Here is a 26,447-nt window from a genome sequence, read left to right as displayed (position 1 = left end):
GAACCCTGTAGAGGTAATGTAGAGTCCGATATTAGAGGACCATTACCGGTAGTAGTGGTTGCAGCCAATTCTCCACCTTTGCGGTCCTCTAAATAAAAGTTACCCCCAGGACTTGATGCCAAAATGTTATCAATTTCCCAATCAAAATCAAGGTCAATGTCTGGGTCCTCAGTCCAATCCACTGCATCAATCCAACACAATGAGAGTGATGGTTCTGGAACCACTGTTTTAGGGGCTAAGAATTTTAAAGGGACTAACACTCTGCTGGTGCAACGCTTAACTCACCCAAAGGGCAAAAAACTCTGCTGGTGCAAGGCTGAACTAAGTTAAAGGGCCTAAAACTCTGCTGGTAAGAGACTGAAGTCACCTCAAGGGCCTCAATCTCTGCTGATAGTTCAGCTTAAGGGCCCCTAACTTAATTTGGAAGGGCTCACGTTAAGGGCCAGAAAAGTGAATTTTTGAAGGGCTCACCACATCACACACACATAAACAATGACAATTTAGGGTGGGGGCTTCTGGATTTCCCATTGCCTATTCCATCTGTGGTTGTCATGGGCAACGTGATTTAAAGGAGAGCTTATTAATGTTTCTTTTGCTTAAATTGGGGTTTGTGTCCATCCATTTGGGGGAAGAAAGAAGGCTTCCAGGTATTTTCCCACTTTGATAGAGATTTTTTTGAGTGCGGAAAGTGTGTAGTTGATAGGCTGTGATGGTGGGGTAAAACTGTGATGTGGGGCATGCTTCCCATGCTGTCCCAGTTGCATTGCAGAGGTGTTGGCATCATTTGCTGAGGTGTCATAATGGACTTCTGAGTTGAATGGTGGGTTCCCCTGAAACAAAGCATTTTTCCCCATAGACTATAATGGGGTTTGATATTCTATCGAATAGTTGAATATTGAGCAGCTATTCGAAACGAATATTGAATATTTTACTGTTTACTCATCTCTAGTTTTCATACAGTCATATATCCACCATAAATCCATTTCGTATAATTCCAGGTTAACCTTTTCAGATCCCCTATTGAAGATTTGTTTTTGCTTAACTGTGACTTTGATTAAGAATTTTCAACAAAATAACATACATTGATGTAGAAAGGAATATGGACAAAGCCACAACATGTGGCACAAAATCCTACCAAATAAAACTCAATAACTCAATCAATAATAAAACAAAGGAGAAGGGAAGAGGAACAGAGGGAGCAGGAGTCAGAGACCATGAACAGTGCAATAGGTGTATTTAAGATTTTAAGCTTTTACTCTTGTTCATGTGTCCAATTTTAGGACTTTTATGCAAGTTTATTGTAATCAACGGTATTTTACACATTGAACATTTGAGTAAGATGCCTTTTCTTTTTTCCCCACTTGAGGGCACCAGCATACCACATTATATTTAATTTCACGTGATGAAGCCACCCCACGCTGCCCTGCGTCGCTATGGTGACGTCAGCATATCTTCCGGGTTTGTCCTTCTTAACCCGGCTCCTCGTGGTTCAGCGGCGCATGTCACTGCATACACACAATCTCTCATTATCTGGTAAGTCCCCTCTATATGTTTATTATTCGAGGGGTTTGTTTCCTATCTTTGCATATAATCCGGAGCCTTGATTTGTTGGTTGTGTTGAGGATTCTCTGCAATTGATCATGAGCAATCATTATGAGATGTACATGTTTATTAGTAATTATTAATGAGCAATTCTTATGAGCAGTACTCATTTCTGAGTAATTATTATACATATGTGCACATTGATGAGTAGTTATTATATATATGTGCACATTGATGAGTAGTTATTATACATATGTGCACATTGATGAGTAGTTATTATACATACGTGCACATTGATGAGTAGTTATTATACATACGTGCACATTGATGAGTAGTTATTATACATACGTGCACATTGATGAGTAGTTATTATACATACGTGCACATTGATGAGTAGTTATTATACATACATACACATTGATGAGTAGTTATATGTGCACATTGATGAGTAGTTATTATACATACGTGCACATTGATGAGTAGTTATTATACATACGTGCACATTGATGAGTAGTTATTATACATACATACACATTGATGAGTAGTTATATGTGCACATTGATGAGTAGTTATTATACATACGTGCACATTGATGAGTAGTTATTATACATACATACACATTGATGAGTAATTATTATACATACATGCACATTGATGTACAATCAATCAATATACATTCATACATACACACATTTATGAGTATTGTACATACATACACATTGATAAGTAGTTATTATACATACGTGCACATTGATGAGTAGTCATTATAGATACATACACATTTATGAGTATTATACATACATACACTTTGATGAGTAGTTATTATACATACATAGACATTGATGAGTAATCATTATACATATGGGTACATTGATGAGTAGTTATACATACAGTACATACACATTTATGTAATTATTATACATATGTGCACATCGAGTAGTTATTATACATGAGTACACATTGATGAGTAGTTATTATACATACATGCACATTGAGGAGTAGTTATTATATATAAGCACACATTTACGAGTAATTTATTATACATACGTGCACATTGATCTGTAGTTATTAAACATACATACACATTGATGTACAGTTAATATGCATTCATACATACACACATTTATGAGTAATTATACACATGTACACATTGATAAGTAGTTATTGTACGTATGTGCACATTGAGGAGTAGTTATTATACATACATGCATATTGAGGAGTAGTTATTATACATACATGCACATTGAGGAGTAGTTATCATATATACGTACACATTTATGAGTAATTATTATACATACATACACACAAATTAATGAGTAGTTGTTATACATACATAGACATTGAGGAGTAGTTATTATACATACTTACATATTGATGAGTAATTATACATACATGCACATTGATGAGTAGTCATTATACATACAGTACATACATACACATTCATAAGTAATTATACATATATACACATTAATGAGTAGTTGTTATACATACATACACATTGATGAGTAATTATTATACATACATATACATTGCTGAGTAATTATTATACATACATATACATTGCTGAGTAGTCATTATACATACATACGCATTCATAAGTAATTATTATACATATATACACATTTATGAGTAGTTATTATGCAAACATAGACATTGATGAGTAGTTATTATGAATTCTGCACATTTCTAGTAGTTTATCGCCTGGCCTTTGTTCATGTACTTGTACGTAGATTTAAATTGTATTGGCATTTGACAGTTTCCTGTATTGCCCACTACCCACTTACCTAACATGGTATATGATCTTGCTTAGCCTGATAGTAATGCCCATCTGCATGATATGGTAGCCGCATTTGCATTTCTGGTATTTGTCCCATTTCCTTGCGTACCACTATTTCATTTTTAGTATCCACATCTACAGTTTATTTAGTCATTCATTTATGCTTATTTTCTAGGTATCCACTTAGGATCAAGTTTGTCTCCTTTTGTTGCACATCTACCATATGCCACTTGTAGTATTCACCATTATTTTATAGGGTTGGACTGGCCCACAGGTGACTAGGTGAATGCCCTGATGGGTCCTCAGCTCACCCTGGCATTGCATAGTACACTCATTATACTGCATACAGACACTCATCATACAGCATCTCAACCAGAGTATGTGTGGGTATAATATACTGGGTAGAGTACTGTAGGCACATTGGACAGCTGAGGTGTTGAGCCCACCAGTATCCTTACTCCCTGGGCCCCATCTTAATCACACTGCTGGGGGCCCATAACCAATCTCTTACAGAGTCTTTCTGCTGCCTGAGGCCTGCTGCTGTATGAGCACATATCTCTGGCTCATGGAGATTAGAGGGCCCTAGTTGAAGACATAAGCCAGACAGTAGACTACTGATCGGTCCCCAGGAGAGAAACTGTTATTTTGGGATGTTACTAATTTTCTCACCCTCCTGGGGGGCCTTCTTTTATATGATTTTCTTTTCTTATATGCCACCTTTTATCTGTTATGTTACAATTCTAATTCCTTTTTTTCTCATTCTCCTAGTTTATTGTCCTCAGTTATATAATTTTTGATTGTATATTTATTGTGTTTTGCTCATGCTTGTTTTTTGCTTCCTTTCCCATATAGCTAGATGAAGGGCATTCGGTCCAAAACATTGCTCTACATTATATAATGGCTACACTTATATTGAGTGGCACTGTGACTCTGGATCCATGTATGCATATTTGTACTTACTAAAATAAAAGCTAGGTCAAGGTACTGGAGTAATGTCCCTCTTCTTCTAGAATATACACAGCATAGTGCCCCATAGCACTGTATAATCAACATCAGGCTAAGTGGAGATCACTCCACACAGAGAACTAAATGATCCTGAGTCTTTCTTTTATCTTCCTAGTTGCTATGACTCCTAGTATATTTTCTATCTGCTATGAGCTTGTATGTGTTCTTTCTTGAATTATATTACTGTATCATACATTCTACTATAACACACTGAATTTCCCTGTGGTGGGACTATTAAAAGATTATCTTATCTTATCTTACTTTCCCCCAAATGGCATAAAGCCCATTTATACAAACTATAAGGTCCCAAAGTAGCCCCTTAACCAAATATAACGTCCCACAGTGGCCTTTCCACACAGTATAATGTCCTATAAGAGGCGACAGCCCACTTGGGGGCTGAAGGGTAAGAGGAGGCGGCCGTGGGCAAGAGCGGGGACTGTATAGGAAATGGGAACAATTACTTGCCGGAGTAACTCCAGCAGGTAACAGCAAAGTCAGCGTCACAGGTGCTTCCATTCATTTCTATGGGAGCGTGCTGTTCGGATCGGAATGCTGTGAAAGTAGGATCAGAGAACCACTTGTGTAGTACCTGCATTGTCAGAAGCGGTTAGTAATTGGCTCCGCCAGTAGTAGTGGCGCCCTGCTGTAGGGAGCCAATAGAACGCTGTGAAAGCAGGCAGAGAACCACATCAGGGAGTGACAACCCCTGGGAATCAAGCCATGGGCCGGATTGCACTTTGGAGACCTTAAAGTGCAAGTGCCCCCGGGGTATGAGGTGGCTCTCAGGGTGCCCTAACTGACTGGGGATGGGATACCACTGAGTGATGGCACATTGCGCAGCACTATTTACACTTTCAGAGCACCCGCCCTTATGCCTGGTCTATACCAACATGGGTAATCTTTAAAGAGCTGGCAGGTAGACCGGACCTTCACTGGCACGCCATCCACTTATTTATTATTTTTCATGTGTATCACTGTTTTGTCACTTTTTATCATTGTGTGTCTGTAAGGATGAAGGAGTTATGTGACTGTAATTCTATGACTAGGTTTGAAGGGACATTCCCTTTAAGTATATAAATCATACATAATAAGTGTTGTGCTTAGTATGATGTAGCTTCATGTGTTCATTTTTTACAATAACCATTAAACATTTTCCTTTAGCTTTGTTGGATTTCTAATGGCAGTAGAGCAGCTATTTGGCGCAGAGCTATTGCTGTCGCAAGTATTCAGAATGTGACGTAGATCTAATGGTGGGAAAAGCACTGTAGGATTCACTACTGAGCTGCTGAGGATGGTGGTACTCTGGTTTTCTCCGCAAACTACGGTTTACCTGCTCAATATACTGGTCTGGTCTGCTAAAGACCATTGTTCACTAATCTATAGCTGGCATCTCGCCTTCAAAATTTCACATACCTTGTATTCCGTAAGTGACAACCTATATGGCTCTGCCTGGCTATGACAGTGGTATAGGAGAAGGCAATGTACTACATAAGTGCGGGATGATTTGTAGGAGGTTTGACATCTCCGTCAGATTGCAAAATTAATATGAAGGGATACATTTGATAATATTATATATTAGAGCATTGCCATTTGAGCATAATATTAGTAATGATGTTTAATAATTTATGATGTTTCTTCATATAACGTTTGTTTTAGATGGATTCGGGAAATGACATTTCTTCCACGTCTGGATTAAATAACATCTGAAATATGAATGTGGGATTTTTGCACAAATCATCATGGCTAACCCACAGTAAGTATCTCATGATGAGTTGTAGGTATCACCTTTGGTTGAGTATTTTCTGCATTTCTCCTCTGCATAACTATGATGTAACTATGAGGTAAAGAGCCCTTGTTGGTTTTTTTGTTTCCTTTCTTTCTTTTTTTTTTTTAAATGCTTTACTTTTTGCCTCCTGGAATCTGTGGGAACAAATACTAATGTTCTGGTTGTTTAGATGAGTCCTAGCATATAAGTGTTGCAGCTTTTTTTTCTGCAAGTAGATCCACAATGGCTCCATCTCATTTCAAGAACGTTTTCAGCATTATCCTTTCTGCACTATAAATCACAGTAGAAACCTCTCACCCCATATACTGACTTGTGTATTATGTTCCTGTGATGTGCCCTCTGCTGGTTGGCTGCTGCATGTTCTTTCCTGCATTACTAGCTGCTAATAGATGACCAAGGGAGGAGCGACACACATTATTGTCATTTTATTTTATAAAGATGAGCTCTACAAGAGGGTGATGGCCCCATGCTCATCCCCTTGGCCCTTTTCCTAATTACTGTAAAAATGATAATAAAAATTGTGTCCATCTGTTTTTTTCTTAGCTACAGGGTAATAGAAGTGTTGATGGTGTATATGAGTATGGCCTTTACTAGTATACTGAGTGGCATCTGCTCCTTGCAAAGTCCAAAAGCATACCTCCCAACCGTCCCAATTTCCGCGGGACAGTCCCGATTTGGGTGACATGTCCCGCGGTCCCGGTTGGAGGGAGGTATGTCCCGATTTCAACTCAGATCTGCATCCCTGACACATGCGGCTGAAGCTGCTCGCGTGCTCGCTTCGCCACTGCGTCTCTCTCTCGCTGACACATGCGGCTGAAGCGAGGGGCTGACCTGTGTCAGCTCCTCGCTTCACTGCTGCCGCCGGCTCCTGGACTTGTAGACGCGATGTACAAGCCAGGAGCCGACAGCAGCGGCGAAGCGAGGAGCTGACACAGGTCAGCTCCTCGCTTCAGCCGCATGTGTCAGCGAGAGAGAGACGCAGTGGCAAAGCGAGCACGCGAGCAGCTTCAGCCGCATGTGTCAGGGAGAGAGGCGGGCATCGGCGAAGCGAGGAGCTGACCTGTGTCAGCTCCTTCCTTCAGCCGCATCTGTCAGCGAGAGAGGCGGGCAGAGAGCGGCGAGGGAGCGGAGGAGAAGGTAAGTTTAATGTGGAGGTGGAACGTGAATCTGGGGGCAGATGAAGGAGAGGACGGCATGACACTGGGGGCAGAGATGGAGAGGACATGAATCTGGGGGCAGAGATGGGGGACATGAATCTGGGGGCAGAGATGGAGGGACATGAATCTGGGGGCAGAGATGTGGGGACATGAATCTGGGGGCAGATATGGAGGGACATGAATCTGGGGGCAGAGATGGAGTGGACATGAAACTGGGGGCAGAGATGTGGGGACATGAATCTGGGGGCAGAGATGGAGGGACATGAATCTGGGGGCAGAGATGGAGGGACATGAATCTGGGGCAGAGATGGAGTGGACATGAAACTGGGGGCAGAGATGTGGGGACATGAATCTGGGGGCAGAGATGGAGTGGACATGAAACTGGGGGCAGAGATGTGGGGACATGAATCTGGGGGCAGAGATGGAGGGACATGAATCTGGGGGCAGAGATGTGGGGACATGAATCTGGGGGCAGATATGGAGATTACATGAATCTGGGGGCAGAGATGGAGGGACATGAATCTGGGGGCAGAGATTGGGGGACATGAATCTGGGGGCAGAGATGTGGGGACATGAATCTGGGGGCAGAGATGTGGGGACATGAATCTGGGGGCAGAGATGGAGTGGACATGAAACTGGGGGCAGAGATGTGGGGACATGAATCTGGGGGCAGAGATGGAGAGGACATGAATCTGAGGGCAGAGATGTGGGGACATGAATCTGGGGGCAGATATGGAGGGACATGAATCTGGGGGCAGAGATGGAGTGGACATGAAACTGGGGGCAGAGATGTGGGGACATGAATCTGGGGGCAGAGATGGAGGGACATGAATCTGGGGGCAGAGATGGAGGGACATGAATCTGGGGCAGAGATGGAGTGGACATGAAACTGGGGGCAGAGATGTGGGGACATGAATCTGGGGGCAGAGATGGAGTGGACATGAAACTGGGGGCAGAGATGTGGGGACATGAATCTGGGGGCAGAGATGGAGGGACATGAATCTGGGGGCAGAGATGTGGGGACATGAATCTGGGGGCAGATATGGAGATTACATGAATCTGGGGGCAGAGATGGAGGGACATGAATCTGGGGGCAGAGATTGGGGGACATGAATCTGGGGGCAGAGATGTGGGGACATGAATCTGGGGGCAGAGATGTGGGGACATGAATCTGGGGGCAGAGATGGAGTGGACATGAAACTGGGGGCAGAGATGTGGGGACATGAATCTGGGGGCAGAGATGGAGAGGACATGAATCTGAGGGCAGAGATGTGGGGACATGAATCTGGGAGCAGATATGGAGGGACATGAATCTGGGGGCAGAGATGGAGTGGACATGAAACTGGGGGCAGAGATGTGGGGACATGAATCTGGGGGCAGAGATGGAGGGACATGAATCTGGGGGCAGAGATGGAGGGACATGAATCTGGGGGCAGAGATGGAGTGGACATGAAACTGGGGGCAGAGATGTGGGGACATGAATCTGGGGGCAGAGATGGAGTGGACATGAAACTGGGGGCAGAGATGGAGGGACATGAATCTGGGGGCAGAGATGTGAGGATATGAATCTGGGGGCAGATATGGAGATTACATGAATCTGGGGGCAGAGATGGAGGGACATGAATCTGGGGGCAGAGATTGGGGGACATGAATCTGGGGGCAGAGATGGAGGGACAGGAATCTGGGGGCAGAGATGTGGGACATGAATCTGGGGGCAGAGATGTGGGGACATGAATCTGGGGGCAGAGATTGGGGGACATGAATCTGGGGGCAGATATGGAGGGACATGAATCTGGGGGAAGAGATGGGGGGGACATGAAACTGGGGGCAGAGATGTGGGGACATGAATCTGGGGGCAGAGATGGAGGGACATGAATCTGGGGGCAGAGATGGGGGAACATGAATCTGGGGGCAGAGATGGAGAGGACATGAATCTGGGGGCAGATGAAGGGTGTATATGAAACTGGGGGAGAGATAGAGGGGGGACATATAATTTACGGGTGACTGTAGGAGGATTATATTGTGTGCGGGCACATGAAAAATTATCGAGTGGGTGGAGTCAACACAAAAGTGGGTGGGGCTAAATTTGCCGCGGCGCGCTACGCGCGCCACACATTTTGTCCCTCTTTCGGTTCTTCAAAAGTTGGGAGGTATGCAAAAGTGGTAGTGCCAAACTAATATTAAAGTCATATAACAAATGATGAAGTTTTATGTTTGTGTAATGACAGTCACCTCTATTACAGAAGCGTCTGACCCCTGTATAAGTAATGCCGCCCCTGCTACCTCTTGTGTCACCCCCTCTACCTCATAGATTGTAAGCTCTTGCAAGCAGGGCCCTCAGTCCCATTGTGTGAAATGATTCTCTTTGTAATGTATCTGTCTGTATTTTAACCCTACAAATTGTACAGCGCTGCGGAATATGTTGGCGCTATATAAATAAAATGTATTATTATTATTATATTATTACCCTATCCATATTTATGGCTGCTTAGAAACCAAATTAGGCTAAAACCCTACATTGTGAAAACACAGCTTTATTTCTTGCAGATTTTGTTGCCCTTTTTAGCCAAATCCCAGAGTGTATTGAGCAGAAGGGAGAAGTATAAGTACTTTCTATATGTCTTGCATTCCTCTTGTAGCCATTCTTGGCTTTGGCTCAAAAATTGCAACCAAAACTGTAACAAAAAAAAGCTGCATTTCTGCAACGTGGTATTCATCATGATTAAACTTGTGGCTTAAGCTATCTGAAGTGTTTTACCTAGTACATTGCTCCATTTGCCAGATACTGCTCATTATGCCTCCTCAATCAGTGGTGTAACTAGGAACGGTGGGGCCCCGTGGCGAACTTTTAGCATGCCCCTACCTTGAAGATCCCAACCAACCCCCACCCCCCGCATTCCTGCACACAGTATTTTTCCCAATAGTCACTATGGGGCATATTACTGTGTGCAGGGGCCACTATGGAGCATAGTACTGTGTGCAGGGGCCACTATGGGGGATAATCCTGTGTGCAGGGGCCACTATGGGGGATAATCCTGTGTGCAGGGGCCACTATGGGGGATAATCCTGTATGCAGGGGCCACTATGGGGGATAATACTGTGTGCAGGGGCCACTATGGGGAATAATACTGTGCGCAGGGGCCACTATGGGGAGTAATACTGTGTGCAGGGGCCACTATGGGGAGTAATACTGTGTGCAGGGGCCACTATGGGGAATAATACTGTGTGCAGGGGCCACTATGTGGGATAATACTGTGTGCAGGGGCCACTATGGGGGATAATACTGTGTGCAGGGGCCACTATGGGGGATAATACTGTGTGCAGGGGCTACTATGGGGCATCGTATGGGTGCAGGGGCCACTGTGGGTAATAATACTGGGTGCAGGGGCCACTATGGGGAATAATACTGTGTGCAGGGGCCACTATGTGGGATAATACTGTGTGCAGTGGCCACTATGGGGGATAATACTGTGTGCAGGGGCCACTATGGGGGATAATACTGTGTGCAGGGCTACTATGGGGGATCGTATGGGTGCAGGGGCCACTGTGGGTAATAATACTGTGTGCAGGGGCCACTATGGCCCCGTGACAGCCACTACCGCTGCTAACATGGTAGGTATACCCCTGTACTCAATGTTTACAGCTCATTTCCTAGATTTCAATCCACCTCTGCTGTCTAGTTGCAGTAGCTGGGCTTGTTACATCAGTCACTGTTCCTGGCCACCTTTTTTCTCTTCACTGTGATTAACAACTAATGGGGCCCTCTGTCATTTTTCACAATACATTTAAAAGCATGTCTGGGATAAACACATATATCCTAAGATAAAATGGTAATAATGTAAAGGCAGACTAAATGAACCCTGTGATATAAAAGTGTGCAACCTCAGGAGCAGACTGTTGGCCTGAGTTGTACATCTCATTGGCTTCTTCAGCCAATGAGGGATTTGTTTTCTTTTGTTCTGACAGGCACTGGTGCTGGAGAATGTGTGTTTTCCCCTCCTATATAGTTTCCAAAAGTTGTGGCCCTTTCTGTACACTGATCCACAGCCTGTGGGCACTGCAGGTGCCTATTGCCAGATTAAACGGTTCTCTCTAATTGTGGTTTTTCTATGCAGTCTGGGGTTTGTTTGCTGTGTTTCTATCTGAGGTATGTCAAGTCTTTCAGCAATCCAAATTTCTATCTGGGTGTGTTGTGGGTTTTTTTTTTGTCTATGACTGTATATTTACAGTCCAGCTATCTCCTGATTAACACCATTCTGCTATTAGGATACTGTTGTACAATTGATTGAAAAATCTTGGCACGGCATTGTACCACAAACCTATCAATACAGCGTTCCCGACAGGGCCACTCATCATTGCCATCTTGGCATGCTAATCCATGTGGTCACATTTTCCAGTAATAGTAGAAGCGTTGATATTTATACATGACATAAAAAAATGAAAATATATCCCATTAAGGGCTCGTTCACATCTACGTTCACTGTCCTTATTGCAGGTTTCCGTTTCCTGCATAAAACAGATGCAGGAGACGGAAGCCTGCAGGAGACTTTCTCACCCATTCATTTGAATGGGTGAGAAAGCTGTCCGGCTGTGCGCGTCAGTGAGCGTTTTGCGCTCTCCGCCGCGAAACCGGGTTTTATAATCCGGACACAGAGTCGGACATGCACTACTCTGTGTCCGGATAAAAAAAATCCGCTTTCGCGGCGGAGAGCGCAAAACGCTCACCGCCGCGCACGGCCGGACCCGGTCTATGGTTTCCATCTTCTGCCATGCAGAAGACGGAAACCATAGTACGGAGACCCTGAACGCAGGTGTGAACCCAGTCTAAACTTGTTTTTATAACTGGTATATTTATAAATCTACTTCATACAGGTAAAGTCCAGAAGTCTCTCAGTACGGAGGATATTAAATTATAGCTAATAGTAACAGAAGAATAATACAAAGATGGAAACTTGCTTTTTACTGTTACTTTTTTATGTGTATAGGTCAAGCTGGCTGAAGCCATGTTGCGGAAAAAGGGCTACAGTGTGGCATGTATTCCTACTGAGCGCAGGAGTGAATAGCTTCCTTGTGGCCTGTGTCATCATAGTGGTCATTCTAATGACTATGGAGCTCCTGATAGACACAAAGCTTCTGCAATGTGAGTTAGTCTAAATTTTGTGTTGCCTATATTGGATATGAAGGATCCAGAGTATTCTAGTAACTGGATGTATCTGTCAAGCTACGAGATTAGTTCAGAGCCGTGTAGTATTGTGCACTGTTTATTATAGAAATACACTAGACATGTAAAAGCTATAGTAGAATAGTAGCAGAAGCCATTTGTGAACATAACTATTGTCTCTGGTTACATTGTTTTATTTTGTCCCATTTTTCTTAGTCTCAAATGCATCGCAGTGTTCAGGAATCATTCACTGGATTAGTTTGTCCATTCTTTCCTTGTTCTTTGTAGAGGTAGGTTTTATTTTTTTCTATACTTCCTAGAATTGCTTTACTCAGCCTCTAAAGTACATGAGTGAATAAAGCCTAGATACTGAATATAATGCAAGCTTGTCTATGGTTTCAGACAATGCTAAGGATCATTGTTCTGGGCATCTGGGATTATATTGAAAACAAGGTTGAGGTGAGGTTTTTTTACTTATTCTATTTTACTTGTTATATTTTTGTCAGTCAGGCTTACCATTTATTGTACAAGAATTTATCAGCTCATTTGAGTGGTTCCTTGTATTGGATTTTTCTCTTGCCTATAGCTTCATCAGTAATTTTACTTTCTTACAATTTTAATAATGACGTCTTTGTAACGGACAGGTATTGGATGGTGCTGTCATTATTCTCTCACTTGCTCCCATGGTGGCGTCTACAGTTGCCAATGGACCTAGTAGTCCATGGGATGCCATCAGCCTCTTTATTTCTTTGAGGATATGGAGATTGAAGAGAATTATTGAAGGTAAGTGATGTTATATACTCTTTGCAAATGGTTTTGGAAATATATAGTCTGAAAGTAATTTTGCCACTTATTGTTCCTCTTATTTTCCATTTGATTGTTTCCCCCGTCATTCAGTGTTTTCTTCCTAATCCTAATATGATAGAATTCACCTTAAAATCTGCCTGCAAAAAAGTCTCCCCTCATTTCAATGGGAGCCGCTTGCTTTTTTTTCCCCGCTAGCGATTTTTTTCAGCTAGTGGGAAAAAGAAGCGACATGCCCTATCTTCCTGCGGACTTCTCTGGTGACGCAGCCGCGGCGTCCGCAGCGCGAGACTCATTCCCAATTAGGCCCATTCATTCGGGCTGGCCGCATGGAGAAATCACACGGTGGAAAAGGTTTCCACCGTGTGGATGGGCCGTTAAAGCGACTCTCTCATCTATATCATGCATTTAAAAACTACTGGTATGATAACGTTGGTGATACAAGTCCAGAGATTTGCCTGTCCCCTTGCATGTAATAACCGCTTTTATGTTTATCCAAATGAGATCATGGGACACAGAGGGCGTTCACTTGCTTTCCAGAGCACAGCCATGTCATCACAGAGAACGTTCATCCATTGCTGTATTCCGCCCCCTCCTCCTCTTCAGACCTTTGTCATCCAGAGTTTGTCATGGAGCTGAACACTCAATTCCCACCCATGCACAGTACACTCTTCTACTTTGGGTCGCGGATGAGCATATCGTTCATGCTCAGTACGTTCGGACACAGCGCAAAATACAAAAGCGTACTGAGCATGTGCAATATGCTTTGCCACAACCCGAAGTAGCTTAACATACTGTATATGTGTGCTTATTATATGTCGGGCATAAAGTAGGTAATCTCAGATTTCCTTACACAGGCCTTTTGAATAACAAAAAATCTTTCTTGCAGCTTATGTCTTACCTGTGAAACTGGAGATGGAGATTGTGGTACAGCAGTATGAGAAAACAAAGCTAATCCAGGAGGAGCAATTGGAAAGACTGACACAGATGTGCCAAGAGCAAGCGGTCAGTTGTGATTGTTATTTTCTCTTTATCCGTATCTTATATTTTAACACCATGTGGAGGGTAGAGCACATATAATAGCACAAACTTTTACATTATTTATGCATGTGTTACTACAATTCTTGTCTTTATGTTAGGATGAAAATACAGTGTCATGATGTAAGTAAGGATTGTAGTAGGTTTCAGGTGAGCTGTATCAATTACACTACTGTATGTATATTGATTGTGTTTTACTTTTCTAACACTAGGTGGCATTATTTCACTGGTTATATGCATGCAGTGAATGAATTAATCAGTCAGTATGCTTTATTATATTGCTAAGTTACACCAAGTCTGCTTCTACATAAGGTGTGTTACAGGTATGGGGCATCTATGTGACACTTACAGAATACAAATATGATGTAAGGTTTCCGACAACAACAGAAAATTCTGTATGTGTCTTTATTTATTTATTTTCTTTTTTTGCTAACCTCTGAGCCACCATGTTGCCACGTGTCTTTATTTTTATGATGGATCTGCCATCCTTTTTTCTAGTTTGAAATTCGGCAGCTAAGGGCTCACCTAGCACAACAAGATCTGGATCTGGTTGCCGAAAGGGAACGAGCCTTAAAACTCCCTCATGAACTACAGAACAAAAACGAGCGGTTCAAGGTGGTGGCGGGTAGAGATTCTGATGAGGAAGCAACAGAAAATATCACAGAGTTTTCACATGGTGAGTTCACAATAATGCTAAGTAGCAATCGTACATATTACATTTATACAGATGTATAAAATCACAAGTATCATGTTAAGAACACTATGGCCTGATTTTTCAGAGGGGGGTGGGTAGATTAGATGAGGGGGGGGGGGCTCATACTGTATATTGCCCCCTTTACTGGTCACAGTAAAGGGGGGCAGTATACTCTTCTATTAATTGGCTGGCTCACAGTATACTGCCCCATTTTCTGCAGTATAATCCCCTCTTCATGCCCCTCCATACATTATATTGCCTGATTTACTGGCCCCAACACAGTATATTTTCCATTTTATCGACCTCCATACAGTATACACTCCAATAGAACTAATATAAAACTAACAATCCACAAAAATAAATGGCTAAAAAAATGTAAGTCCTGAATAAAGGTACGGTTAGAGGTATATGCCCTTTAAATTATGAACATGTGCATCCCACGCCCTCCAGCCTAGACTATACCTCAATTAGTGATTCTCGCTGGGGCACCTACACTTTCTAATGGACAACAAATGTAACACCAAAATAATCAATCTAGGTGTACAAAAATAGGGCACATAGGTACATCCACCATCCAATCTCTAAATGATAAGTGAAATGTAACTAAAATTATTTCACTCTGGAGGTAGATTGATACAAAATAATTGTTTTTATGGTGCAAAGTGAACTTACTGACTAAGGGAGCCTGCACACAGAGTTTACGCTCTCTCATTCTGAACGCATAACTCGTTCAGAGTGAGCGGCGTAAAAAACAGATCCCATTGACTTGAATGGGTGCCGGCATACGCGCGTTCCCCATTGAAATCAATGGGAGGCTTTTTTACCTTATTACTTTCATTGTGATACGAGCGTCTGAGCTGTCTAAGACTGTCTACGCTAACTTTATATCTCCTATTAGTTGGTTAGTTTACAGCAAAAAAGATGCCACACAAAATTATGCTCCTTTTTCGGAAAAGTTGTAAAAAAGACAAAACCACTTGATAAATGTGGCACAAGGTATGTTGGCACAGGTTACACTATTATTCTGAAACTTTTTCCTTGATAATATATCTTCTCCCAAAATGTTTTAATATATGTATATTTATGTATAATGTATAATATATACTAAGATACACTAATTACCAAGCAAAGACATTGCTAAAATGTTCCTGTATCTTATAGTTTAAAGTGAGCGGGGTCCAGCAGTGTCAGATCTCGCTGGCTTCTTGCTTAACCCTCTGGGGACACAACCTAAAAGTACTTTAAAAGGATCCTATCATTCAAACACTTTTTTTTCTAACTACTACGTCGGAATAGCCTTAAGAAAGGCTATTCTTCTCCTACCTTTTGTTGTCTTCTCCTTGCTGCCGTTCGCCTGTAATCCCGGTTTTTGTCAATATGCAAAAACCGCACTGGGGCGTCCCCAATACTGCGAGAGAACTCTCTTCAGCGACGCATCCATCTTCTTCAGCAACCGCCTCTTCACATCTTCTTCCGGCTGGGGTCACATACCTGCGCAGTTGGCTCTGCCATCAGGCCTCAGGCAGAGCCGACTGCAGATGCCGGCGGCCATTTTTTTGTGGCCGCTTATGTGAGCCTTGCAGTACGCTCCTGTAGTTCAACGGAGTACAGAGCGTACTACGCATGCTTGCATAAGCGGCCACAAAAAAATGGCCGCCAACATCTGCAGCCGGCTCTGCCTGAGGCCTGATGGCAGAACCGACTGCGCAGGCGTGTGACCCCAGCTGGAAGAAGACGTAAGGAGGCGGTTGCTGACGAAGGTGGATTATTGGGATAATGTTCCTCCTAGAGGAGAAACCACCTATTAGGTGTGTGGAGACTTATACAGCCATAGTCGCTCCACTGCAAGGGAACATGAGAGGAATCTGCAAATCTGTCTCCCAAGATGTAAATAGGGAGACAGTGCCTCTGTTATGCTGCCCTCTATAGGAAGCACCCTGAACATCATGCCCGACTTTCCCAGAATCCTTTACTGCATATGGGATTTATACCAAGTCAGTTTCTCAGCTATGGACGGCCGTTTCGGTCTGGTTGGACCAAGTCAGCGCAGCGTAGAGAGAACTGACTTGGTAGAAGTGAGAGGCTGAGAGACCAGATTCTGAGGATAATGTTCCTCCTTAAGGAGAAACCTTAAGAAGATGGAGGCATCACTGGAGAGAGTTCTTTCGCAACATTGAGGACACCCACAGTACTGTTTAAGTGCTGGGGCCTGCCCCCAGTGCTGCAAGAGAACTCATTTGCATACCGACAAAAACCGGGATTACAGGCGAACGGCAGGCTGGAGAAGACAATGAAAGGTAGGAGAAGAATAGCCTTTCTTAAGGCTATTCCAACGTGGTAGTCAGAAAAAAAAGTGTTTGAATGGTAGGATCCCTTTAATGACCAGGCCTCATTTTTCAAAACTGATGTCACTTTATATGGCAATATCGTTGAGACACACTTTAACTTAGATAAGTGATTTTGACAGTGTTCTTTTGTGACACATTATACTTCAGAGGTAAACATTGATAAAAAAAAAAAAAATTTATTTATTTAGTAAAAAAAATAGGACATTTGGTGCAAATTTTGAACAAAATGGCAATTTTCAAAATGTGAACTGCTCTGCTTTTTAGACAGATAGTCATACCACCCAAATACATTAATAAATATTATCTCCCATAACTCTGCTTTATATTGTCTTCATCTTTTCAAGCTTACAAGTGCAACAGCGATTGCAAGAAAATTTCCCAAACTAATTTCCCAAACTAATTTTTTAGGGACCACTTCAGTTCTGAAGGAGCCCAATATATTAGAACACCCCTGCCCCCTAAATTGCCCTATTTTCACAACTACACCACTAAAATAATTCAAAACAGCATCTGGGAAGATTGTTAACCCTTTAAGCATTTAATGGGAATGAAAACAATATGGATGTGAAATTTAGACATTTCATTTTTTTTTAAATAATAAGTTCAAGCCAGGGCCCCACATGGCATGAACGTCATGGTTTGGCCGCGGTGGAAAAATTGAAAATGACTAAAAATCACCTTATCCCCAAAGTTTTCATTTTCACAAGGGGTTAATGGAAAAAAGCACCCTAAACTAAACAGTTGCTCCTGAACATGGCAATACCCAATATGTGGTTGTAATCTGCTGTATGGGTACATGGTGGGGCTCAAAATGGAAAGAACACTATTTGGGTTTCAAAGGACAGATTTTACTGGAATAGTTTTCAGGTGCCATGTCACATTTGCACAGTCCCAAAGTATCAGTACAATGGAAGCCCCCAAAGTGACCCCATTTTAGAAACTACACCTCTCACAGAACATATCTAGGGATAAAGTGAGCATTTTTACCCCAGAGCTGTTTCACAGATGTTATTAACATTGGGATTAGAGATGAGCGAGTACTGTTCGGATCAGCCGATCCGAACAGCACGCACCATAGAAATGAATGGATGCACCTGGTACTTCCGCTGTGACGCCGGCCGCTTAACCCCCCGCGTGCCGGCTACGTCCATTCATTTCTATGCGAGCGTGCTGTTCGGATCGGCTGATCCGAACAGTACTCGCTCATCTCTAATTGGGATGTGAAAATTAAAAATTACTTTTTTTTCAATAAACTGTCAAGCTAGCAGCAAATGTTTAATTTTCACAAAAGGATAAAATAGAAAAACACCCCAAAGTTTGTTACAAAACTTCTCCTGAACATGGGAATACCCCATATGTGGTCGTAAACTGCTCTATGGGTATATGGTGGGGCTCAGAATGGAAAGAGCGCTATATTGCTTTTTCAGGGCAGATATTGCTGGAATAGTTTTCAGGTGCCAGGTCGCATTTGCAGAGCCCCTAAAGTACCAGGACAATGGAAACCCCTTAAGAAATTTTTAAAGGCGTATTATCATTTTGATTGTATCAACAGATGAGATCCGCAGCTCTTGTTCAGAATAAAAATTTACTTTATTTCTTCATATTAAAAATATGGTACAAGGACCATAGACAAACAAGTGAAAAAAGCAAGAAAAAACATAAATGTGGTTAAAATAATGCTAGTTGTTACATCTCAGACTGACGCGTTTCAAGACACTAGGTCTTTTTTCTTTGTTGAAGATTATCATTTTGAGCCCAAGATTGCATCCTAAAAATTCATATACAAATTGAAAGTTAAAAATTTTAAAAGAAATATGCCATTTCAGTGGCCAGTACATTGAGGCCACTTTGTGTCATCAGACATGCATTCCTAAAACTATTAAGTGGGTTATCCTGGATACAAAAAAGGGGTACATGTGGGCATAAACTGCTTTTTGGGCTCAGAAGGGAAGGAGCACCACTTTTCTTAGCTTTTGGCGTATAGATGTAGAGGGACTTTCTGAATGCCATGGGCAGTTTTAAGGTCTGTGCAAATATGACATGTTGTCTAAAACCAATATGCCCTTCAAAAGCACATGGTGATCCTTCACATCTACTCCCTCCTGTGTGCCCAAATGGCAGTTTATGCCCACATGTATGACACTATTTTACCCGGGATAACATATTTAATATCATGTGGGTATAAACTGCTATTTGGGCACAGAAGGAAAGGAACACTATTTGGTTTTTGGAACACAGTTTGGTTTTTGGATATCATGCCGCTTTTGCAGAGCCCCTGAATTGCCACTAAAGTGGAATCTGCAGACGTGTCACTGCATATTGGACACTACCCCACTGAAAGGATTTATCAAGTGGTATGGCGAGCATTTTTAATAACTCTTGAGCAAGGCATTGATTTCATTTCCAGAAATGAATGAGCAGCTGATAATGAAAAGTGAGTATTCCCATTTCAATGCCCAATATATTGTGCCCAGCTTGTGTCAGCAGCTTTTGGAGTGTTCATCTCTGATACAGGCTGGGCACAACATATTACGCAACAAATTGACATATTCCTGGAAAAAATTTCACTTTTCCTTTCACCATCAGATTTGTATTCACTTCTAGAAAATAAATTATAGCAACAATTGAGGGTTAAAAATCCTCACTATTCCTCTGGATAAATTCCTTCAGGGGTGCAGTTTCCAAAATGAGGTCACAGGTCAGAGGATTCCACTTACTTGGCATTTCAGGGTTCTGCAAAAGTGGCTTGATGTCCAAAAACCAAACCGTCTAACTCTGTGCTCCAAAAACTACATGGCGCTCCTACCCTTCTGTGCTGATTTCAGCGTTATTTCTATCATGTGTGCCTGTATAGTACGGTGTGTGAAAGTAACAGTGTATTAGCTGCAGTGCATGCCTTGTGTTGTACCCAGTAGCTCTTAATATTCATAAACTCTGTAAGCATTTAACTTATGCTTTTTTTTTATGAATAGAAACTTTTCTATCCCTTTTACCCAATTTATACATTAAATATGGGATAAAATAAGATGTTGTACAGCCTTACTATGTTCTGACTGAGAGTCCCAAAGAACACATTTAAAAAGCACCACAAAATGGTCTGGGTGTGGACATAGCACATGGTCAATACCAATACCCCGATAGGGTCAATACCAATATCCTGATATGATGTGGGATTTGATCAATGCAAATGGTACTAAAGGGCCAAATGTGTGCCATACAAATATTCCCAAACTGCCTTCACTAGCTTGAAAGTCTGACCCTAGGCTTACACTATAGTCTCTCCATTTGGATCAAACCAGATGAAATCTCTACAATATTTGTGCCAGTATCCGTTGTAGCCACAGTTTATGGTTTTTAGCCTACAGGAATAAAACTCGGTGTAGTTTGGCTGTCTTAAGGCTCTGTGAACACCAGTTTTGTATCACATAGTTAAAATTGTTAAATTAACCCATTTGCCACTGACTATCATTTCATGGCCTGTCATCTAAATGGCATTTGTACCATATTCTGCTATATGTCGTAAGCAACAAATAAGGTTTTTGACTACATCTGCATGTACACGTATCTGCAGTGGAAGGACATTACAATAGTGCATAATAAATAGCCCCTGCTGCATATTTAAAGAATCCAGATATAGATTTATCTATTTGTATGTAGAGATCGAAGAATACACTGTAAAATTGCATGCTCATTGTCTATGGGTCATTAGTGATGAAAGGGTAAAGGTGTGCATGGATTTATGTGGTCATGCGGCGGCAAGAGTGAATTATAGATGAAAACAATGGAAGGATGGAGCATCAGATAGCTGTGCATGATTCGTATAGTCTAACAGCCCAGAGCTACACTCATGCTCACTCTAAACTCTTACATTAGCTCACGGCCCTCCCTTGACTCCAGGCAATTCAGCCTCAACACGCCAAAAAAGCTTTTAAACGTGAGCCCAGAATGGGAAGGCAGATTTATTCCGTCTCTTTGTCAGCTTTGATTGTCTTCAGGATGCAGAGGAGTTAGAGGCGGTGGTTTGGGTCAGTTAAAGTGGAGAAAATGTTGAACAGAAAACATCTGTTTGTTTCACCTGTAAACCGCAGAGTGCTGTCGAGAGCCATGCATATTCCCAGAGGACTGTGGGATATATGGCTCTCTGGGAAACTGGAACATTCCTGAAACTCTACAGCTTTTTACAGTTGATAAACCACAAGACAAGTGGGTAACACTCTCTTACCGGTACCCAGCTCTTGAAACATTGAAGCACTTAAAACCAATAAACCACAAACATTGCTGAAAATGCTGTTTTACCAGCACAGAGCTCATGATGCCTAGTAATCTAGAGATGGTATCATTATTGCTTTAGCATTGCTCAGATTATGAAACCTGGAATGACTAAAAAGATGGGGTTATAAAGTATCATTGAAGGAATTGGTCAGGATTACATTCTGCCATTGGTTGTGTCCAGTGGCGTAACTAGTAATGGTGGGGCCCGTGACGAACTTTTGACATGGCCCCCCCCCCCCGACCAACCCCCCAGACCCCATGGTATAATAATTGGGTACTGACGGGAGATACCAACATAGAAAAACACTGTTACTCTGCTGCACTTCTCGGTGGTGTCGGCCATCTTCAATGATGTCTGGGACATCACATGACCCGAAACGCTTCCTGAATCCTTACAACTGTCTTCTATTTTTGCTGGAGAGAATAGTGATTTTCCAAATTGATGAGCAAGGCAATCCTCTGGGGAAATTGTGTCTGCAGTTACTGGAAATATGGGGCTACTACCTGCCAACTGTTGTAGTAGGGGAACACCTGAATGGCATGGAGATGCAGAGCAGCTACCACCTCAATTGCCAGCTTTGTAAATACCTTGGGAGAAGAGGTAAGGCTGAACTTTAACACTGTGACCTGATGAAGATTGGCAACTCCCGGGAATTTTCTGAAAGAATGAGGAATACTTCCTTTACGTCTAAGGATACAAAAAAAATGGTCTTTTTGAAAAGTATCTGTGACAGTTCTTAAAGTTTCTTTTTGAAGCCAATTTTCTTTATGAAACAATTGAGGAAAAGAAGAATAGTGTGTATGTGGATATATGTTAGTTGGAGCTATAATAAGTGTGATTGCAAGATTTCATATTGTGGCTTTCATGCAGCATAAAAGAAGCTGGATAGTGTGGAGCCTATTTCCCTGTATAGACAGGGGTGTGCTGCGGACAATCAATGAAGCTAAATGGGGAGGAATGACTGCAGGCAGTAGGGATTATTCCTGTCCCATGTAGTTTGCATCAATCAATATAAAAGCCAATGTAGACAAGCACTGACCGACATGTTACATTATCAATTGGCCTTCATCCATCCAAACATCAGGTAATGTGAATGCACTGATATGTGAGCCTCCAATACTCTTAATGGTAATGAGATTACCAGACTACAGCAGAACAAGTGAGTAACAGACAAGCATTGTCAACCTATTATGGATGGTCACATGAATGTCAAGAAAAACTGTTGGAAAGTTTATTTCTATTTAATGCCATTTTCTGATGATGCATTCCCTTTCATTTTATTTTGCAGAAGTGATTATGAAGGACGATATGAACAATTATATAACACAGTATTATAATGAAGCCAGTAGTGGTAAGTTCAGATTATTTAAATTTAGTTAAATATGATTAAAGGGATTCTACCATTAAAGCAACTTTTTTTCTAATTACCACGTTGGAATAGCCTTAAGAAAGGCTATTCGTCTCCTACCTTTAGATGTGGTCTCCTTCACGCCGTTTCTTAGAAATACCGGTACTTATCGGTATGCTAATGAGGTCTTGGCAGCAATGGGGGCGTCCTTCTTCTTCATCTGCCTCCTCCCCTTGTCTGTCTTCTTTCTTCGTCATGTCTGACGCCTGTGCAGTCGGCTTTGACAGCGAGACCCTGTTAGAGCCGACTGCGTATGCTCAGTAAGGTCCATACAGCCCTTCGACGCACGAGTGAACTCATCCAGGCGTCGGAGGGCTGTACGGACCTTACTGAGCATGCGCAGTCGGCTCTAACAGGGTCACAGACTTGAGGGACACAGACTTCCTGGTTTTTTTCTACAGAGCTGGAGGCAGTCACTGAGCAGCCCCAAATTCAACAAATTCTTTTGTGGCGTTAAATAGTGCTGAATTTTTGTGCCAGTTTCAGCATTTTTCTAAAAGTGAACAGGCTGTGATGTGGGCGGTGCAGTTGCGCAAACCAAATTCTTTATCATTTGAGCCACGGAAATGATGTTAGACTCTTCGGCAGCCGCAGGGTTGCATTAGATTTGCACCTAGATGCAAAGACGCTGGTAGGCAGTGTCTAATTTATGATAGCTTGGGAGATATTAAGACAGACATTTTACTTGATGAATCCCCCCAGAGACTTATGCATGCATGACCAGTCTCACCAATATTGTACAATAAAAAAAAGCTGGTCATCAAAAAGGTGTGTCGGGATTATATCTTTTATGGCCTATCCTTCTTAGGATAGACTATCAATATTAAAATCAGTAAGGTCCAACACCAGAAACCCCATGCATACCAGCTGTTTAAAGAGCTTGCGGCACTAAGGTGAACTCCACTTTCTTTTTTTTTAGCCAGTGATACCATGTCCATTGGTCATAAGACCTTGTTACAGATCGGTTCCACTCAAATGAATGGGGCTGAGCTGCAGTGTCAAGGACAAACACTATACAATTTATGGCACTGTGCTTAGTAAGCAGTGAAGATCAGCTGATACGTGGGGTTTCACACTGTCAGACTGATAGACAATGATCTGTTTTGGTTTTTTTTGGGGGGGGGTATGGATAAAAAAAAAAAACAGAAAAATCTCCTTATTCTAATATTATAAAGAATTGCACAACAATTATAGATTTCAGGCACAGTGAATTTTCGCAGTGAAGAGGGGTATTCTGGTAACTGGTTATAGCTTATCCACTGAATAGGGGAGAACGGCTAGATTAGTGAGGGTCTGATTGCGTATGCACCCTGCTCCATTCAGATTCATGGGTCTACAAGGAATAGCTGCGCTTTACTCACCATCTCTTCAGCAGTACCTTAGGACTGGGGTGACTTGGGGCCCCTGTTCACATGATTAACAAGGATTCCAGGTATCAGACCCATATAAATCTAGCAGTTCTTCTCCATCAAGTGGATAGAGAATACTATGTTATGAGAATACCCCTGGAAGGCACACAATCATATCTTATGAAATTCTCCAATATGTTTGCTGCAGAAAGTGGAGTACCTGGGACATGTATAATCACTACAGCAGCTATCGATGTCCATCATCACCCCAACATATCATCTGACCTGTATTCAGCAGAAGTCCCATTCAATCCAGAACAGGCCAGCAACTCCAGCAGTATTACCTCAGTGAGTGTATCCAGATCTCCAGAGAGCTCAGAAACACTAGCACAGAGTATCAGCAGCCAAGTATTCTGCTCCTCTACAGACTGCAGTACCAGAGAGGAATCTACAGAATACTGTCCGCTGGCACAAACCGTCAAAAATCGAGTGAATAAAACAGTTGTACGGGAACTGTTGTCTTCCCTTTCTGACGACTCGTCTTTCATTCAGAAGGGACTGGATCCAGCCAACTTACACCTCACCAATCCTGTAGGTTTACATCCGGGAAGTCCTAGACGTGGACTACATATCTACAACAGGGTGAACCGGGAGAATTATGGAGTGTTTCATGACAGGTCAATGAATCCACTCAATCTCCCTCTTCTAGAGAATAAGCCTATAGATACAAAGTTAAAATAAAGCATAGCCTTAGATTTATACCTCCTCAGTGAAATGCACAGCATTCAATTCCTCCAAGTCAACAGCCATTTGTGACACTATCAAGGCTATTAGATTTCTAAGCATCGTTCAGAGCTAAACATGACATCTTATCCAGACATCACCCAGTCCATTGGGATTCCAGTCACTGTGATACTGTATTGAAGCCAAACTGGATTCATGGTCATCAGAAGCCTAGATTCATTCTTCTCAGGAGATGTAAGAAATTCCTAAATACCAATCTGCTGCTGGACCTCACACTAGAGTTTACAAGACTGATTCATTCATTCATGCATGCATTTGTGTACAATGAACTATGGGACAACAATGGCCAGGACACAAGCTCCACCGAAATATCTGGTAAGCAGGTATGGGCGCATAGCTGCAAGATTTCCTTTACTCATAACTACAGATTTTCTACAAATGCTGCAATATTTTTTAATGCACAATGATGTTTTGGCAGTTCTTGAAAATGCAATAAAAGAAGCTGTAAAGTAGATACATAGTAGTGTCTTCTCTCAGAAATTATTCACTTTTGTATTAGGAATCCTTGTTTTCATGAAGCTTTCCAGTTTATATACCTGGTGCCCACAAAAATGGCAGAAACAAAAACGCATTGACCCAGATTTACCAATAGACGGGGTAAAATTAGGTAGTGTGAAAATGTGCCAGATTTATGACAGTGGCTGAAACGGAAACATAAATCTGGTGTCTTGTTAACTCTCCCAGTCTATATAGTCGATAAGTTTATACCACCTACTTGTTGGTTTACTATGAAATAGGATTTTGTGTTACAACTTTGGCACATCCTGGCACATTTAGGATCTATTCACAGGGAGTTTTTTTGGCGCTGATTTATCACTGAATCTGCCTCAGAATCCACGTAGAAAAAAAGCCTCCCATTGACTTCGATTGGTTCCTTTTTCCACCAGCAACATTTACCCCCACAAATCCAAAAATTGTAAGCTCCAAGTAGACGTTCCACATTTTCTGTGCACAATAGTAAATCTGTGGCATTGTATGTAGCGAATTTTCTATCTGACCTGAAAGTAACATCAAGATGCATAAATGCTCTAAGAACAAAACGCAAGTGTTTTGCGGCTCTAAACAACCGGTCTTACTGGTTTAGCATTTCTATCATTTTTGGTATGGATAACATTGTCTTCAGTTATTGTTGGGTGGGACTTAAATACCAATTTTTCCTATTACATAAAAGTATGCCAGGAAATGGTTGTATCTATTTCCTTAAGATACAAATAAAGGTTAACCAGTGGTGAATCCATGTACTAAAGAGCATTTCACTAACATACCATGTGAGACACCTCAGCTTCAGAGCTAGCTGAAAA

At 42.1% G+C, this 26,447-nt stretch overlaps 1 protein-coding gene across 2 annotated transcripts; it reads left to right on the top strand.

Annotated features, from left to right (window-relative positions):
* Positions 1-1,455: 1,455 nt before the first annotated feature.
* On the top strand, positions 1,456-25,390 carry TMEM266 (transmembrane protein 266). Of its 2 annotated transcripts, XM_075273847.1 has the most exons (11): positions 1,463-1,533; positions 4,172-4,259; positions 5,981-6,077; positions 12,253-12,407; positions 12,645-12,718; positions 12,831-12,887; positions 13,073-13,211; positions 14,122-14,237; positions 14,769-14,946; positions 22,874-22,936; positions 24,551-25,390. In XM_075273847.1, the coding sequence occupies exons 3-11, from the start codon at positions 6,064-6,066 to the stop codon at positions 25,081-25,083; spliced, it is 1,329 nt and encodes a 442-aa protein (XP_075129948.1). In that variant the 5' UTR covers positions 1,463-1,533; positions 4,172-4,259; positions 5,981-6,063; the 3' UTR covers positions 25,084-25,390. The 2 variants fall into 2 exon arrangements, with proteins under 2 accessions (XP_075129947.1, XP_075129948.1); XM_075273846.1 differs by lacking the exon at positions 4,172-4,259 and having other exon boundaries at positions 1,456-1,533.
* The last annotated feature ends 1,057 nt before the right edge of the window (positions 25,391-26,447 follow it).

This window comes from Leptodactylus fuscus, chromosome 5, assembly GCF_031893055.1.
Source record: "Leptodactylus fuscus isolate aLepFus1 chromosome 5, aLepFus1.hap2, whole genome shotgun sequence".
NCBI classification, from domain to species: domain Eukaryota; kingdom Metazoa; phylum Chordata; class Amphibia; order Anura; family Leptodactylidae; genus Leptodactylus; species Leptodactylus fuscus.
Note: the sequence above shows the minus strand (reverse complement) of the source record. Positions and strands in the feature narration are given on the sequence as shown.